The 19,467-nt window shown below is 40.5% G+C and overlaps 1 protein-coding gene across 1 annotated transcript in view; it reads left to right on the top strand.

The window, feature by feature from the left end:
- Positions 1-639: 639 nt before the first annotated feature.
- The window catches only part of CD96 (CD96 molecule), a 36,994-nt gene continuing 18,166 nt past the window's right edge, over positions 640-19,467 (top strand). Inside the window, 5 exon segments of the mRNA XM_074947087.1 lie at positions 640-733; positions 4,386-4,817; positions 12,009-12,121; positions 13,747-13,969; positions 17,750-17,805. Of these exon segments, the coding sequence (XP_074803188.1) occupies positions 640-733; positions 4,386-4,817; positions 12,009-12,121; positions 13,747-13,969; positions 17,750-17,805 (918 nt within the window).

The raw sequence follows: 19,467 nt of genomic DNA, 5'->3' as shown, positions 1-19,467 counted from the left end.
GTCTACACTGAGTCCAAACTGTGTTCCGCATCATGAGGAATCCATTAACATTATAGTACAGAGGTGTTCATCAATAGTAAAATTTGCTCCTCTCAATCGGGCCTGACAGGTTGAATTAACTTTGAGAACAAAATTCCTGTCTGTTCATTGATGGATTCTTAAAAATGTAGGAGTGCACTGCACAGCAAATAGTTGTGTTCCTGTTAGTTACAATGCACCCCTGCTCTATACAGCACATCATACACACTTCTTAAACACTTAGGCTATTTTCAAGAAGTTTACATTTATCTTAATAACTGTGTCCATTCTGGAGTTTTGCATAGAGAATGAGACAATGCATTGGGTTTTGTATGTGAGCTGTAGAATAGATGTGGTTTTCAATTTACAGTTTAGATAGATTTTCAGAGAGCATTTAGGGTTTATATTTTGAATAAATCAGCCATGATCTTTACAGAAAGGTTTTAAAGGTTTTTTTCTATAAAGATCTAATTTTACCACACCAGATGTGAAAACCTCAGTTTCCTGTTGACGTTGCTCTTCTCTGAAGCCATGCTGGAGTGGTGTGTCTGGGTTGATCAGACATGTGTTTGCGTAAAGCAGACTGTTTTGGCTTCCTTTACAGCAATCACTAAGACAACTATGGAAATGTTAATGTAACACCAAGCGATGAAGATGGAGAAAAGGTGGCCTTCCTGTGCATTGTATTTGTTCATCCTAACACATCATGTTGCTGGTAAGTAAGTGTTTTATGGACTGAGCTTATTTAATTTGGAAAAAACCTGTTTTAAATTTCACATTAAGGCAAAAATCAAACTAACATTGATTTTATGTTTCAAGGCAACTTTTTCATAGCTACAGTAAGATACAAATTACTACTATTAAATGTTAACTAGATGTACTGACTAGCAAGCCAACTTCTTCAAAGTTGTAAGCCAGTTTCACAGTTTCTCTCATTGCAAAGAACTCACTCATTTTAGGAGAATATATGTTTTAGAAATGAGCTTCCCTCCTAACTGTGCAGGTTTTTAACTTCCTCTTCCCCTCCCCTCCAAAATGTGACCATTAATTGCAGAACCGTGATACTGACTGCTTGGAAATCCTGGAAAGATTTTTTCCCATCTGTGCACTGTATTACGGTCTTGCAAGACAAGGTTGTTGCTGGGCGTATGTCTCTACAGCAGCTGGTAGGTATGATTCCCAGCACGGACGGACAGACACACACTAGCTCTGTTCAAGCTAGCACATCAAAAAGAGCCATGTGACCACGGTAGCAAGTACACCAGCTCAGGTTAGCTGACTGAGTACAGTCCCACCTGGACCCCCTGGCTGCATACTTAGCATGAGCTGCTACCCACGCTGCTGCAGCCACATTGCTCTTCTTAGACTGCTAGATAAGCACAGCTAGTATACATATTTCTACTCAAGCCGGGAATTACACCTATGTAGACATACCCCCAGAGCAAGGTATTTTGAATATTAGAATAAGACTTTAGAGAAGGGAGAGCGACTGTGTCTGTATCAGGGGAGCTTAATCAAAACCAGCCTTGTTAAAAATTAGAGTGGGGCTTGAAACTCAATGCTTCGTTTGTGCATCCTGAAGTTTGGAGTACTTAAAATCCAGGGCCGAGTGTGCGTATGAATGTTGTGGCTTGAGTCCAATTTCCAATTCAAAAAATAAAGATGTTCCAGGTACCTAATTGGAACTGCAAGATGTATCTGATTATGTTTATTAATGGCTGCATATAGATGGAGCAGGTCAAGGAAATTTCCTACTTATATAAGAGAAATCGATGATGGTAAAAATAAAAAAAAGCCAAGTAAAATGACTAATGAAAATCCATACTGCACACAGAGAAACAGTTGTCCATATTAAATCTCAACAAAACACAAGTTAGGGCAAAATCCTGCAGTTGTTTATCCAAGCTAAACTCCCATTAAAGTTCTCTGCAGCTACAGGCGTTCTGCCCTAATAAAAATCAGACCACTGAGGAAAACAGAACGGGAAGAGACCTTGTGGGTCATTTAGTCCAGTCCCCTAGTATTGCAGACAGCCCTGTCATATAATCCCATTCATAAATTTATCAAGTTCCTTCTTAGAACTTCTTAGGTTGTTTGCCCTCAAAATTCCAATTGGAAGGCTGTTCCAGAACCTCCCTCCTCTGATGGTTAGAAAGTTTCTTTTAATTTTCAGCCTAAATTTAATCATGCCCAGTGCATACCGATTTATTCTGGTGCCAACAAAGTCCTTCAACTTTAAACTTAAGTGTCTGAGTTGCCCATGCTGCACGATACTTTGAATGGGTGGAACATCTTGCAGGAAAAGGGTTTAAGTATGGACATACTGGCATCTTAATTTTTTTTTTTAATGTTGGGGTAATATTGGAGTTTTTAAAACAATTGGCAAGATTCCAGTGCCAAGAAGAGAGAGCTGCAGGACACCCTTAGGTAAAATGGACTCCATCAATTTGGTGCTGTTAAGCAATTAATTAAAAAAAAGTTGAAGTATTAAAATATTTATCCCAAATTCCTGCTTGATGTGGCTCTTTGATCTTAATATGTGCTTTTAAAAATAATTTTCGTTGCGAGTTATCTGTCCGGAAACTACTTAAGTGATGCTACCTCTTGAATATAACAGATGCCTTTAGTAAGTAGAGGTCTTAGATCAGTCATCATACTGGACAGGTACTGAGATTTTTATTTAGGCAAATCTTCCACTTAAATCTTAACTTGTCCACCTTATGCCCCTTTATTTTACTGTAAAGGATGTACATGATGGGGGGGGGTATTAAATTTCTGGAGATAAGTGCATTTAACCTGACTATTCAGTCACATTGCTTTTCATGCTCTATTCACTTGGTTGCATATTTTGGTTATTTTAGAACCAGTTTTTCTGAATGAGCTGCTGGTGGGTTCAGAGAACTGCCCCACAAGGACCGGGGCATTAGACTGTAAACCCTTCAGGGCCTGCATCTTGGCTTAATAGCTGTCAATATAGTTCCTAGAGCACTATTAGTGCTGCATAAATGACAAATGAGTTCACTGCTACATTACATGTCCTTGGTCTGCACAGGCATTTAGGGGACTGTAGAACATAGAATCGTAGGACTGGAAGGGACCTCGAGAGGTCATCTAGTCCAGTCCCCTGCACTTATGGCAGGACTAAGTATTATCTAGACCATTCCTGACACGGTTACATATAACATAAAATCAAATTTCAATTTCCCTTTAAAAATTCATAATGAATAAAATGACTTGAGGGTGTTGACTGCCATGTGTGGGGAGGCACAAAAAGCTTGGGAGAGAGATGTCATAAATCTCTGGCTCTGACTGTAACTACACCATTTGGGAAGCAGGGGAGGGACGCATCATGAGGTGTTCTTTAAAGATGGGGAGAGGCTAAAAAGAATGATAAGGGGGAGTGAGCCCTATGCCTGAGGGTACTCATACATATCAATTTTTTCTGAAAGTTTCTTGTGACTGCCAAATACTTCAGATAAAACGGTGATCAATGTATGGCACTGTTGTTTGGTTCAGTGGAGTTCTGCTGTAGGGGACTGCTCTGTGTAACGTCATCAGTTGATAGCTACCTGGGAACTTCATGCATACGAATATGCTGCATGCCATGTCTCTTGGAACTCAACAGAGACAGTGGAGATAGATCACAGAGTTCTCTTCCCCCAGGAGGAAAAAGAAAGAGAAAAGGTCAATTTCACTGTGGCAGCAGCTATTAAAAAAAAAAAAACAGGCTGAAAACTTCTTTTCCTTTCACAAATGCATTAGCTCTGTATTTATGTGGTGCACAAAGGACCTCAAAGCGCCTCAGAAAATTAACAAAATGATAAAGAAACCATATATGAGGTAGCTGCTTGCTCCAACACTGAAATACAACCTCCACAGTGGAATGCAGAAGCTGTCTAGCAAGGTCCATGTAAAAGAACACCTTTTCCTATTGAAACAGCAGGAGTACTTGAAAAAGGCAGAATGCAATTGCGCAAAACAGAATTAGCAAGCAGGATTCACTACTTCTTGGTTCTTGCAAAGAGACCTGTGGAATAAGCAGTCCTGGCTTCTGCTTTACTTGAAAGCTCCCCTTTCTCTTTGTGTAGTATGATGAGTGCTCCCCATCCTGTTCAAGCTGCTTGAGCCACTGCTTATTTTTTTCTCCAGTTCCTTTTCTGGAATCTGTACTCATGATTTACTACTTCCGTCAACTGCTAAACCTTCTCACTCTACTTAATATTGCACTATTGTATTTTAGGCCCCAGCTTCTTCTTATATAGGTGTCTCTTTCTAGTGAAGGCACCAAACAGAGTTGAGAAGAAGATTTAAAAGGGGGTTGTTTATAAGCATTGCTTGACTTGACAGTTTTTCTGTTTCTTTTTAAGGCGAGCTTGAAGGCACCATTATAAAGACAGAAGCAGTCCATGCTTTCCCTGGCAGTGATGTGACTCTGGAATGCAGCATTCTGAGCGGAGATGGGATCCATGTCTCACAAACACAATGGTCAAAGATTGATGATATGCCACCCAGTAGAATAGCTGTATATCACCCTATATATGGCATTAAATACTTACCTTTTTCTAAGACTGATTATAACTATTCAGTGGCTTTCAGTGAGACTCCCCACCACTGCTGGGCAGATGTTAGCAAGACTTGGAGTTCCCATGATGCCAGAGCAAACCAGGTGGAATGCCATCAGTGGAGTCTACATTTGAGTAATGTTAGTCTCTCACTCAGTGGGCAGTATGAGTGTAGCTTTGCTACCTACCCATATGGGACAAAGGCTGCGGAAATTAATCTTAGTATCAAGGCAGAAGGTAAGTGATATTAAGATCCCTATTGTTTTTTGGTAACAGTTAGGGGGGAAACAGAACAAGTAAATGATGTGAATACTTTTGCCTGGCTACGTTCAATTTGCTCTGTGATTCCAGATTTGCACTTGTATTGTACTGCTGCTGCCTTGACAGTTTGCTATCTCTGGTTTAGCTGTTGTCTGACAGCCTGGTATGCCTTGCCTTACCGTATGTAAAGAGTTTGCCTGGTGAGGAGCATAGCACCATTTAACTTATGGGCAGGAATATTGGAGCAGGTTGATGGAAGGAACCAGGTGAGCGACAGGGAGGAAGGATGATGTGTGTTCATTAGGGACAACAATGATAATACTGGGCAGAGAATGGTAACTGGGAAATGGGCTGGGCCATGCAACATCCTAGGGATGGAGTACACCCATCTTTCAAACATACTATACTCTGTGTGTTGAAATTATTAGGAAAGAGACAGATAAATAGAAGGACTGAACATCCTCAGTTCCCATAGACTGATGTGTGTGTTACTAATGCTGCGTGTCTTTGAACACCAGGCTGCAATGTCTACGGGTAGCTAATTTCCTCAGTTTAAGGGTAGGTTTGGGAAGTGGGGATTCAAACTCGTTCTGAGCCAGCTCTCAAACTTGCACTAGGCTTCCTAGGAATAGCAAATAAATAGTAGAAGCAAAGGCAGGGCTGGCAGACTGCATGCGAGTGACAGTTCAGTTCATGTTGAGAAGTGTTTTGTTGAAGGTCAGTAGGTTTGGTATACAGAGGTTCCAGTTTTGCTTTGGATGAATTCATACCACTCCTGAGTTTGAACTAGCTCAAAAACTAAAGTCTGCTGAACTTGCCAAGTTTCATCTCTGAGCCATATGAGGTTAATGAGTTCTACCTGATTTCCACCCAGAAGCATGAATATGATGCTTAGGAAATTTGGTCCAGTTTGCTGGAAGGTTATGGAACCTGGCTCAAATTTTTGATTTGAATGAAAATCAGAAATCACATTAGTTTTGCCTGGTTTCAGATAACGTGAAAAAAATGAGGAACTGCACTATTTTCATTTTAGGAAGGAATTTAGTTGTTCATATCAGCTGGGTTTTCTTGGTTGCTTAAAAAAACAACTGACATATGTGATTTCGAGTATTTAACAAACTACAGAAACGAAACAGAGAAAATGACAGTGATTTGCCATTGCTTGGGCACTATATGTCTTGTTGTACTTGTTCTCCTGTGTACTGCATTCATGTGCATGCAGGCTTTCAGGAGTGTTTGAAGGGTATAGGGAAGGTAAAAGATGGTGACATGTTTGTCCTTGCATAGGATAGAAAACAGCCACAAAACAGAATGGCAGCTGCTGCATTAAGGGCCACCTACCAGCCCTAAGGGCAAATACTGTTGACTCAATAGCTTTAGAATTTGGCCCTAAGTTAGATCTTTTACCAAAAAGGCACATACGCTGCGATGTGCAAGCTGAAACTCGGAGTCTCCAACGTGGAATTGTTACAATGATTACATATGTAGAATGTGGCTTTGAGTATCTCACATTTGTTTTTAATTTTCATGGACTTACATCTGGGCTGACCAGTCCCAAGAAACCCATCCTCATGAACTTGCTGAAACAAACACGGACAAACTATTGCTCTGGATCAAAGATATGAATACTAGGGTTGAAATAGCAAATGTTGGTTCATTAAGAAAATTCCATCTTAACTCGTGGGCGCAGGAGGTTCCTTGGAGTTACCGCATAGTCTCTTCTTTAGGGATCTTCTTGCCATTTGACTAACAGCAAAAGACAGATCAAATAAACTAGGAAAGAGAAGTGAGCCTCTATAAAGAATGTTAATAATGAATGAGTGAAACTTAGAGGTTATAAATCCACCAGCCACTGTGAAAAGGACTGCAACAGCACTCTGTGCTACAGCCAAGGGGCACTTCTGACACCCCTGTGAGACAGAAAGTTCTGCTTCCGTGCCATGGCTATGGTACAGCCCTACAGTGTGGAGAGCACTCCACTGGGTGGAGGAAATGAAGGGAATACGCTAGAGGAGCATTTGACTATAAGCTTATTAATTGTGCTGGGTTTTCTCTCTCCTTCTTAAAGAAATGAAGCCTTTCTCCTTGCTGATGCAGACCTGCCCAGCATTAGCATTACCATTCTACATAGGTTAAATTGAGGACAACTATTGTTCACGTTCAGTGAGTTTCGAACTGGCTTTTTGCAGCAATGGCACAAACCAGCAACCGGTGCTCTACCCCCTACCAGAGCAAACCAAACATATTACTACATTTATCAGTATGCCTATTTCCGATGTATATTTTAAGGGAGACAAAAATGGTGAATGGCGATCACATAGGACCATAGCAGACAGTTTGTTACTAGAGAACTTGAATCAAAGAACTGCAGGGAAAATAGAGCTGTTGACACAGGACTGTGAGAATGTAGAGAGACAGTCTGCAAAAATACCTCCTGTGTCAAGAATTCATCTTTTAAATAGCTCTCCTGTTTGTCTACTGACCTTACTTAAACCTCACCGCCTGTAGCCTGCTGCATGACATGTAACTTATCTGCTGACTCACCCAGACAGTTTTGCCGTACTACGTACTTGAGAAGTTAAAGATTCACTCCATTTCCCCTTTCTGGATTATTGTGCAAAGCTGATCAGTGCTCTTTTGTAATGCAGTGATAGTGACATTTACCATTTGGAGTGATCCTTCCAGCATTGAAATACATACAACAGCTTCCTCTTTTGAGCTTCCCGCAGAACATTCTGAAGGTTGCAAATCAGAGCCTTCATGACAAGGGCTGCTCGCCACCTGTAACGCTGCGCTTCACTTCCAGATGTGAGTGTTGTCATTACCGACAACTGTCAGCCACAGAAAGCCCACGTCGATTAAGAACCTGTGACTGAGGAAAAGCAAAAAACAAGTCTAGCACACTATCATGTGAGCTAGATGTAGGCTTTGATGAATCTACTAGTGGAATCTAGTTCTAGAGCTGAAGAGCTTCTAGTCAGCGTGCACTATTGCCTTCCCATAGCAAAGGCAGAAGGCCACATTTTGTACTAGCTAACATTTCCAGGTGGCCTTCAAAGACATTACAAAGTAAACTGTATATCATTCATCAGCCTGGAGGTGACAGGGGCATGGATAAATGGGCAAAATCCTTACTAGAATGGAGAACTGCAAACCCTGTGATTAGTCATAAAGATTCAGTGGGCTATTGTCGTCACCTGAGAGAAGTAACAGAACAGATAAGAGTCTGTGATGATATACCAAAGTATAAGAAGCAGATTTATCCCTATCATTTCTACAATATGCTTTTTCCTGTCTACCAGCATCGCCTTTGTATTGCCTGGATTGATCCTAAACTATCTGGGTTTCATCCAAATGCAAAGATAACAGAATCTAGGAGAAGCAATAGAGTTGACAGTAGTCTGTTCACTGATACTGCAGACCGAAATATGTCAGTCCCCTCTTAGTGGCCCCTGATACATGGGGAACAAGAGAGACAACAGAATAGCACCTGGTGTGATGACCTTGCATTGCAGAGCCTCAGGAAGGATGAGCAGTGAATCTTCAGAACCTTCTGAGGTCTCCTTGTAAGGAGCAAATGGAGTTAACCTTCAGCAATCCCATCCACCCCACCGGGTCCTGCAGACAATCCACCAGCAGCACACAGGAATTATATCCAAGGACACTGATAAAACCAGCATGGGTGTCTGACCTCTGTACATCAGAGCAGAGCTTCAGCTTTTTTTTTAAAAAAAAAAGCATCTTGTGTTTGATGGCATTTCTTAATCCACATTTGTATTTAGTTAGTTATATAATTGCTCTACCTTTTAATGCCTGTATTTCAGCCTTGAGTGGGGACACTAGGGTGGAAAATAATGCAGGGAAAGAAGCTGAGTGCAGACACTTGGTTTTTACTAAACTGTGATTAATCGACAGCCCAACTTAATTAAAGAAATTAATTGCGATTAATCTCAATTAAATTTTTAATCGCACTTTTAATCACAATGTTAAACAATAGACTACCAATTGAAATTTATTAAATATTGTGGATGTTTTTCTACATTTTCAAATATACTTATTTCAATTACAACACAGAATACAAAGTGTACACTGCACACTTTATATTATTATTTTTATTACCAATATTTGCATTGTAAAAATGATAAAAGAAATAATATTTTTCAATTCACCTCTGTGAAAGGATCAGGACAAATGGCTACAGGAGAGTGATAGAAGGCAGATATATTAGTCCCACGTTAAGTAGGTTCCTTTTCCCTGGGTAAGGTAACAGGGAAGGTTCCAGAACAATCAGGAACTTTCTGGAAACAATTCAGGCAGGCAGGCTAATTAGGACAGCTGCAGCCAATCAAGAAGCTGCCAGAATCAATTAAGACAGGCTGGTGAATCAGTGCACTGGAGTTTGAAAAGGAGCTCACTTCAGTTTGTGGTGTGCGTGCGGGGTGCTGGGAGCAAGAAGGATAAGAAGCTGAGAGTGAGAAGGCGTACTACTGGAAGACTGAGAAGTACAAGCATTATCAGACACCAGGAGGAAGGTCCTGTGGTGAGAATAAAGAAGGTGTTGGGAGAAGGCCATGGGGAAGTAGCCCAGGGAGTTGGAGCTGTCACACAGCTGTTACAGGAGCCACTGTACACAGCTGCAATCCACAAGGCCCTGGGCTGGAACACAGAGTAGAGGGCGGGCCCAGGTTCCCTCCATCCCCCCAACTCCCTACTTGATACCGGAGGAGTTGAACTGGACTGTGGGTTCCACCAGAGGGGAAGGTCTCTGGCCTGTTCCCTGATCGACTAGGTGGATCAGCAGAGACTGCAGGGAATTGTTCTTCTTCCTTTTCCCCATGCTGGCCAGTGATGAGGCTAACTGAGTGAACAGCAGATTTGAGCCATGAAAGTGGCCAAACTGAGAGCTTCCATGAACCTCTGAGACGAGCAAATCCTCCAATAAGTGCAGGACCCACCAAGGCAGAGGAGGAGCTTTGTCACACCTCATACAAGTACTGTAGTGCAATCTCTTTATTGCGAAAGTGCAACTTACAAATGTAGATATATTGTTACATAACTGCACTCAAAAAACAAAACAATGTAAAACTTTAGAGCCTACAAGTCCACTCAGTCCTACTTCTTATTCAGCCCATCGCTGAGACAAACAAGTTTGTTTACATTTACAGGAGATAATGCTGCCCTCTTCTTATTTACGTCACCTGAAAGTGAGAACAGGCATTTGCATGGCTTTTTTGTAAACTGGCATTGCAAGGTATTTACGTGCCAGATATGCTAAATAATTCGTATGCCCCTTCATGCTTTGGCCACCATTCCAGGGGACATGCTTCCATGATGATGACGCTCGTTAAAAAAAATGTGTTTATTAAATTTGTGACTGAACTCCTTGGGGGAGAATTGTATGTCTCCTGCTCTGTTTTACCTGCATTTGGCCATATATTTCATGTTACAGGAATCTCAGATGATGACCCAGCACATGTTGTTTGTTTTAAGAACGCTTTCACCTCATATTTGACAAAACGCGAAGGAGGTACCAATATGAGCTTTCTAAAGATAACTACAGCACTCAACCCAAGGTTTAAGAATCTGAATTGCCTTCCAGAATCTGAGAGGGACGAGGTGTGCAGCATGCTTTCAGAAGTCTTAAAAGAGCAACACTCCAATGCAGAAATGACAGAGCCGAACCACCAAAAAAGAAAAATTAACCTTTTGCTGGTGGCATCTGACTCAGATGATGAAAATGAACGTGCATCAGTCCGCACTCCTGTGGATGGTTATCAAGCAGAACCCGTCATCGGCATGGACGCATGTCCTCTGGAATGGTGGTTGAAACACGAAGGCATATATGAATCTTGAGCGCATCTGGCGACGCCAGCTACAACAGTGCCATGCAACAACTGTTGTCGCTTTCAGGTGACATTATAAATAAGAAGCTGGTAGCATTATCTCCTGCAAATGTAAGCAAACTTTTTTGTCTGAGCGATGGGCTGAACAAGAAGTAGGACTGAGTAGACTTGTAGGCTCTAAAGTTTTACATTGTTTTATTTTTGAGCAGTTTTTTGGTACATAATTCTACATTTGTAAGTTGCACTTTCACAGTAAAGAGATTGCACTACAGTACTTGTATTAAGTGAACTGAAAAATAATATTTCTTTTGTTTTTTACCGTGTAAATATTTGTAATAAAAAATAATAATATAAATTGAGCAGTGTATACTTTGTATTCTGTGTGGTAATTGAAATCAATATATTTGAAAATGTAGAAAACATCCAAAAAAACCTTAAATAAATGGTGTTCTATTATTCTTTAACAGTGCAATTAATCACAATTAAATTTTTTAATTGCTTGACAGCCCTAGTTATTACTATTTCAAGCGTACTGCTGTTATGGGAGAGGGAATGTGCGCTCAGACTGTTGCATCCATATCTAAATTTTGTTGTGTGATTACTAAACAAAACTTTCCTGGGCAAAGACATTATTGGAAGGAAAATAACCCAGCATGATTGTTTTAAAAAAGGAGACTCAATGGTAGAAAAAGGATGGGGTTTTAGGAGTTTTGTGCTCCATTTCCAGCTGTGCCACTGTCTGTGTGACCTGGATCAACTCGCTTAATGCCTCTGTCTCTTTCCTCATCAGTAAAACAGGGAGTATACTTCACTCACATGAGATGGTGCAAAGCTTAGTCAATGTTTGTAAAGCTCCTTGAGCATCTCAGATGAAAAGTACCAAAGATGGGAAAATTAGTGTTAAGGTTTATTCCAGTAGAAGAAATTGGAAATTTCAGACTCTTACGTGTCTCAGAAGGAAGGGAACAAACTCATTTTTTCCCCCTCCTTTCCAAGTTTCCCTTCTGAGAGTAAATCTTGATTCTACAACTAGCGGAATTTCTTTTGCAAGTACTCCATTACAATATTCCTGCTAAACTCAATGGAACTTTCAGGTATAGGGTTGCTTGCAGAATTGGGACCGTGGTTTTCAGTTAGCAAATAAGTCTTTAAAAGATTATTGTGCTTTGGAAGTATTTTAACTGATTTTTTTTAAAATAGTGCCTATTCTATGGAATCAATAGCATAGGAACAGCAGAGCAATGCATGTTTTGTTTTAGAGCACACCACATATTGTTCTAATCATTTTCTTTGTTCTTCTTGCTTTTTGCTACAATTGTAAAAGATGAGAAGCACTATGGGGTGGTGGAAGTGCTATTAAATGAAACACTGGAAATTCCATGCCTTGAGAATATGACTTCTGTAAATTTGTCCAAGTATCCTTTGAAATGGCTAATGGTAAGTATAACTACCCTCCATTATTGGTTAAAAAGTAAGGAAAAAACAGAGCAAACAGAAATGTTATACTTTGCACAGGGGACTGCAAACAGTTAAAGTAAAGGTTTGTTAGACAAATGGTATAGGTAATTTCAGTACCTAAGAAAACATCAGACTGTGACAACAGGGAGGAAAAGCTAGAAATGCAGTGTCTCCACAGTTGACAAGCGGCATACATACCACCGGAAACAGTGTGTTTGAAAACAAAGAAAAAACATGGCTATGGTGGTTTAATTTTTCACAAAATAAATGAAACCAAAAAGAGTGTTGGAAAGGATAGTGAAATTGGTAAATTGAATGACCAAATTAAAACCAAAACCAAAAAACCCTCTGCATCATTTTTTTTTAAAGTTGTTAAATTCTTAATTTGTTTGAGCACTACCAAATGTTCAACATCATTCAGGGTTATCTGAACTGCTCCTGGTTGTTTGATAAGTAATGTGTCTGGTGATTTCAGAAATAGAATGTGAGACTACATATGGGTATTTTTGCTCGCTGCTAACTTTCAATTTAAAAATGGGGAGAACAAAACAACTCTCAAACAGAGTTGCTTAGACATGTGAAACCACATACCAAACAAATTTAGAAGCTCTTGGCTTTGAGCTGAACAAGTTATTTTTTGCATTGCAGTTACTTTTCTGTATTTTTTCCAACTTTGTCTTGTAATTACTTTCAGTAGTTCAGAGATGAAGATGAGCAAACTATGTCCTTAGCATTGCTCATTAATTTCTGTACCTTGTTTGCTCTTTTTGAGGTTTATATCTGTTGGCACCTGTTACTCTTGAAAAGCTCTAATTGATAGTGTCTTTGTTAATCTGACCTTCAAATATAAGCATAACTTTTATTTTCTCTAGTGGCTCTGTCCCCTTTGGCTATCAGTTTGGATCTCCTTTTCTTTGTACTACATTTATCCTAAACTTAGAAATTTTGTAGGGCAAGTCTGCATATTGTGCTAATTTATATTTGGTGATGTTAATTCAAACTATGAATTGGAAAAAAAGAGCAAAAGTTCTGCATTTCAGAATGTGCAAATATATGGCACATGTTGAGATTGTATGTGTACAAACGCACAGAGAAAGGGAATCAATCTTAACTCTAGGCATTGCTACTAGCTCTGGCACACAGGAGTCAAAAGAAGATGATGAAGTTCAGCTTTTCAGTTAGTTGGGTGCAACTAGAAATTTTTAAAAAAATCAAAAGGTTAAGAGAAGTCTCTAATTTTTCTCTAGTCTTAAATGTGCTAAAGTTGCCTAACACTGTGTGGAAAGGTACCTATAGGTGGGAAGGACACAGTATGGTTCCTGTCTAAGCCTCAGGACTACAATTCAGGAGACTTGATCATAAGCTCGTCAACCAGCTACTCTGTGTCTATTTCCTCCATGTGTAAAATGGAGATCATGACCATTTCTGTGATGCGCCCGGAGATCCAGGAATTGAAAAGGCTATATGAAAAGTGCTAAGCTTAATGTTGCAACCCTAGATTGATCTCTGAGGCTTTGACTCAAAGAAGGTGAGAAGGAAATGGTTATGATGGAGGGAGGGAGGAGTTTGTGACTGGAAGAAATATCTGTCTGTGTTTTAAACAGGGGGAATATGGACGTGAAGAAACAACTCTTATCAAAGAGTTCTACCACCAGGATGTGAATAAGACTGATAGCCTATTGTATAAGGAAAGAATTCAGCTAGGTCCAGACAATGCACTAAAGATTTCCCCAATCAAAATGGTTGACGATGGCAAGGTGTTCTCTTGTCGTGTGATGTACCATCCTGAAAGAATCCTGACGAATATCACCAAAGTGAAAGTATTTGGTAAGCAGTTTATGACGACTCTTCCTTTTTTGCATTATGAAGACTTCTGATTCATGCTACGCAGACAGCCATTTTGTTCTTGTGAATTACTTCAGAGAATAAACCCACATTTCTTAACAAACACTTGAGGCCAAATTTCCAGTATCTGGTGCCAGCACTGCAACACTGAGGAAAGCATCTGTGGAAAGTACCTTACTGGGTATACAAATAGACAGTCAACATGCAAACAGGTGTGTAAGTAGCTCATCTGTATGTGCAAGTTTGTTAACAGTTGGGCATTCATGCACTTTCACAGTCAAGCTCATTGTGCCCTTGTTACTGAGATCATATAAAAGTGTAGCCCTTATTGGCTTGTGATCAGTTCAATTATATATCACGGCTAAGATTTTAGTAAGTAACTAGTGATTTTGGGTGCGTCATTTTTTTTTAAGCCTCACCTGAAACACATTAAAAGGGCCTGATTCTCAGAAAATTACTGATCCACCCACCCTCTGAAAATCGGAACCCTTTGAGTTGTCACAGACTGGGCACCCACAAAATGAGGCATCCCATATAACTATTTTATCAAATCTTGCTCTGTTCTGTTTCAAATAGTGTAGGAAAGCTGCTTGGAAACTGCTGAAATACAAGTGGACAGCATTGTTTGCTGTGTCAAAGACATGGGGAGTTGTGAGAGTGATTAATCTGCTTATAGTCCACTGAGTCTTGGAAGGTACAACTCCAGGGTTGCTAAAATGAATGAGCATCGAGTGGAGGGGCTGTCCACATATCCATTATATAACCACCTGCTCTCAGGAGTCTCTAACACATCTCACACTGGGCTGATGCCCAGAATGCAAAGATTCAGCAGGAAGCAATATTTTTTGAAAAAGGAAACTCTTTGGGGCTGTCACACGCTGAGGTGAGACACAAAAATAGAAGTTGATGGTCTGAGATTTCCTCTTGCGCTTGTGTGAGTCAGAAATGGCTTTTAAGTTTAAAAAGGGACGTTTGACAAATAATTAGTGTAACCTGGATAGACCCTTGAGCACTGAAAAGTATTGAAACCACTGCAATTAGAATAGCCCCTTGTTCTGCCTATGATAAGTTAGACATTAATATCCTTTGCTTGCTGTTCATGTAAACTTGTGTCGGGGTGGCTGTGCACAGAGACACGTACACCAGCATGTTAGCAGGAAATGGGAGGGGGCAGAAGCAGAGCAGACTTCAGTACAAACTAGACAAACCAAAACCTTTTGCTGTGCTATGCTCTTTGAGGGCCCTGTGGTAGCCTCAGCCCAATCCCTAGCAATTGGACTGCCTTATATAGCTTCTGTCTTGGGCACTCTTCCCCTCCTGGTCCCCAGTCAGCAGAAAGGTTGGAGGGGGATTCAGAAGATGACTTGAGGTCTCTCAAATCTTAGTCACACATGTCCAGAAGGAAAATAGAGTGCAGGTCACAGGGACTGCAGCTTGCTTCTCTTTCCCCTGATATTTTATCAGGTGAAATGACTAGTGTTCACTCTCCTTTCTCCTCCACTATGGTGCATGTGTATGTCTATATTTTTAATACCCATGTGCAGTGTCAGTATATGTGCTGTATACAATACTATGGGATGCACTCTGTCCAGCAGTGGTGCAGAAGGAGCAGAGACTGAATACAATTATTGTTGAGACTCCCCGGTGTCAAAGAGTTCCTAATAGGCATCATTCATCCTAGCATAGGAGCTGGGGAGGGGCAAGCAGGGGGAGTGCCCATAGCACACCGATTCAGCAGTCCCCAGACCTCATATGGTCACTTGGGGATGACAACTAGCCATCTCAGGTTGCATCAGACCCTCCGCTATGGATACTGCACTGGAGCTGGACAGAGAATGAGGGAGCTGTAGCTTTCTCCCTAACAGCCCTCCCTATCTCACTGCTGTGTCCCGTTTTAACTTGGCATAGTAGAGACTGTGACCCTGTGTGTAAGAGTCAGTGATAGCAATTAAGTGTTATATTGGGTCTATGTTACAGTTCAAGTAAGATATGATATAAAAGCAAAGTCAGGGACCTGATGGATTTTTCTAGCCCCCTGTAAAAAAGTCAATAAGCAATTATGAGGCGGGGGGTTAATAGAAGACTTCTGGAACTATGTGCTTAGTGAACATGCCTTTTCTAAAACTGAGTGCACTGAGTTAAGTTAGTGAGAACTGTTTTTTTCAAGTCTCAACTTGCCAATGATTGACAAGTCCAACAGCAGAAATCACTGTGCTAGATACTGAATTCCTCCTGGTCCCGAAACGTCTGTAAAGATCCTAGAAAGCTAAATGGATGCCAAACAATTAATAGAAGCTTAGAAGTTAGATGGAAAAGACCTTAGATCTTCCAATTCCTTTTCCCGTAGATGCAGGATTGAATAGTTGTGCACCAAACATATCATGAAATGGAGAAAATAGCATAGCCAGAAACCAACATGGACTTGGGGAAAAAATTGTCCAGCTGTGATTTAAAATAAATACATACAAGAGGAGTGCGCAAAAATGGCTAAGATATTATAAATTCTGGCTTAATCTTCATCCAATATTCAACATTTCTGAGGTTTGAGAAAGTGTGGCTGTTTTCTTCCCAGCCCATTGTTGTTCATTCTGCTGTGCTGCCTAGTTAAAGCTAGGGTAAGAAGCAGAATATCTGAAAGCACCAGCTTTCCAGTACAGTATCTGGAGACAATAGCGAGAACCCCTCCAAAAAACCCAACAAACCACAAACAACACCCGCAACATGTCACATACAACACAAGCAAACACCCAAACCCCTGAAACTAAAACCTGAGCCAGTCCAAGTAAAACAAGTCAGCAAAACTGAACACACATGCCAAAGATTCCAAAAGCAATAAGATGTGACGAAAGAAAGCCACAGTTATGGATGAATTGATCTGAACAGAACAGCTTTGCATTACTCTGATGTGACAGACAGATGTGGGCAGAATTCCTCAGTGAAGTAATGCTGTGGTGCTATAGAGGTGACCTGGGCAAACATTTTGTGATAGAGAGCAAAGGCAACACAGCTGAAATCTGGAAAGCTGTAGGCAGGAAATAGGAAGAACCGAAATTCTCAGAAGAAACCTTTGGTTACCTGAGATTTCTAGTCCAGTTTTGCAGCTGAAAGAGGGCTAGAGAGTAAGGTAAGGTTGAGATAAGCGTTTAATTTTGGGGGGTTTAGTCCAAATCTTTTGAGGTTCATTGTTCACTAGCCACAATCTGTCTGAACGGTTGGTAACTAAACTAATAAGTCCTTAGACATTATTAGTGACCTGAACATTCACTGGTGCCAGAATGCACCTTTTATTTTTGAATGATAATTCAGCAACTTGTTTTAAGAAGAAAAAAAAATTCATTTAGACAGGCTTAAAAATATATGCAAGCTCATGTTAGTATAGTCACCTGTACTCAAATGAAACACATTGACGGCAAGAAAATACTCCTAGTCTTCCTCCTCCTGTGGCTATGACCATCATCATTCTGTATATAAGATGTTATGAACTAATTTCTTGGGTACATATGTCTCAGATACTAGGATAATTAAAAACAGTAAGATACGATACAGATCTTAGGATATACTAGAAGTAGCAATTACAAGTGTCAGCCTCTTCCCCTCTTCTTCAGTATTTAGTGTGTACTAACCACACATGTCATTATAAAAAGGCATATGTTGATCTTGGTATCAATTTTAGGAAAGACAATACTAAGACTCTTGTAAGAAGCTAAATTACTTTAGTGATTGCTGTCAGTTTTGTTAACATGTATTTTATTTGCTTTTCAGCCAAACCGGAAATTTCCATTGCCCTCCAAAATAGTTCCAATGGGAGCATAGAGGAGGTGAGTGATTTTAAAATTGACAGAATGCTCAGGGACCACAGGAAGTCACATCAGTGATTTAAGTTCAGTATTCATGTTCGTTAATCTGAGCTATTCGTGAACCAGCTTATTGGTTTGGAGCTGTGTGCTTAAACTAGACATCAAGCACAACTATTGCCTGCTACTGATTGTAAAAGATCCCAGAACGTTTTTGCAGGAGTAAGTATGTTGATGCTTGACTGCACCTTCATACGCATCAAGGACGGAGTTGTTGAGGATGATCCAAGGGGGTATTACTAGCAGTTTTGGTGATAAGAAACTGAACAAAGGAAAATTGAGACTGTTTATCAGGAAAAATGTTTTTATAGAGAGCTCTATTTGGCTGTGGAACAGCCTCACAGGGGAACTGGTGGAAGCTCCCCAAATCACTTGAATAATTAGCTACTAATGGTTGATTAAAACTGATTGTTGGTAAGGTAAAAATGAGATGAGGCAAAATACCAAAGTTTGCTGTTTACTGTTGGGAACAATTGTGCGTGGCCTTTGGGGGCGTAGGATAAGGGGAGATGAGCATGAACAAAATCGGAGATAACCGAACCGGTAAGCTTGTGAAAAATAGACAAGATGCAAAACCAAATCCTTTGCTAGTGGGCCTCTTGGGCCAAAGAAGAATTTCAGCAAGCCTGCCTGATGAAATTGTCACTAGATTGATTGAGATGAGGCTGCTGTTTTTCCCCAGCTACGAGATTTTAAGCCAAACCGTAGGTCCTTGCAACAGCTATCTTCCAATTATAGAAAACTCATAACTCAATTATTGTGTTAGCCAATCACATTTCCTTCTGTTACCTGATGGTGGAAGGAGGCAGGGAGATTGTCTTCCCGCATGGATAGATTCCTGGAAAGCCAGTTTGTATGAACTGCAGGCACGAGCTTGCTGGGAGTAATACTGCCTAAAGACATGAAATAGCATTTTTGCCATGTCACTGAGCACAGCTAGGCAAAAGTGGCTGTGGAATCAGTATATTTTAAAAGGAGCTGTAAGGCTCGAATTCCACTTTGCACTCAAGTTGTTTCCAGTTATGTAACAGTCCCCCTGGGGCTTTTTTACCAGCCAGTGCAACTTGAAACAGCCCTTTAGCTGCTCTAACTTCTCTTGGGCTCCGACCAGCCCTGGCTACCCCCAAGATTAAGGTGGAGGTGTCCTTGTAGAGGTGACACAATACCACCTTTGCACAATCTATATTTGAAAAGTGCATCCTGTGTCTCAAATTGCCACACTCATTGCCTAATGGCAGCCCTGTTGAGTTTCTAAAGCACACCTCTCATTTCTCCATCTATCACTACCCTCTGCCAACAGTAATGTAGCTTGGGCACATGGCTTACATTATCAGCAGAGGGACTCAAAGCAGAGGAAATACACTCAGAATTATGGATGTTCAGAATCTTTACCCAAATCTTACAGCTCAGATCATATTTAGTATAAAATGGATCAGTCGCCTGATGACCAACTGGTGACAGCATTGTCATGAAATCTGTCCGCATAGTTTTTGACCAGCCAAATTTAGCCTTTTGATCAGTAGACACCTGAAATAAGTTCTGTAATCTGAAGTCTGTTTTTTCTATGAAAGGCTATCAGCAGACAAAAGCGACATAAACCACATCCATCCTGCTTTCAGATTAGCC

This window comes from Natator depressus, chromosome 1 (genome assembly GCF_965152275.1).
Source record: "Natator depressus isolate rNatDep1 chromosome 1, rNatDep2.hap1, whole genome shotgun sequence".
NCBI lineage: Eukaryota > Metazoa > Chordata > Testudines > Cheloniidae > Natator > Natator depressus.
This window is presented reverse-complemented; position numbering and strand designations above follow the sequence as displayed.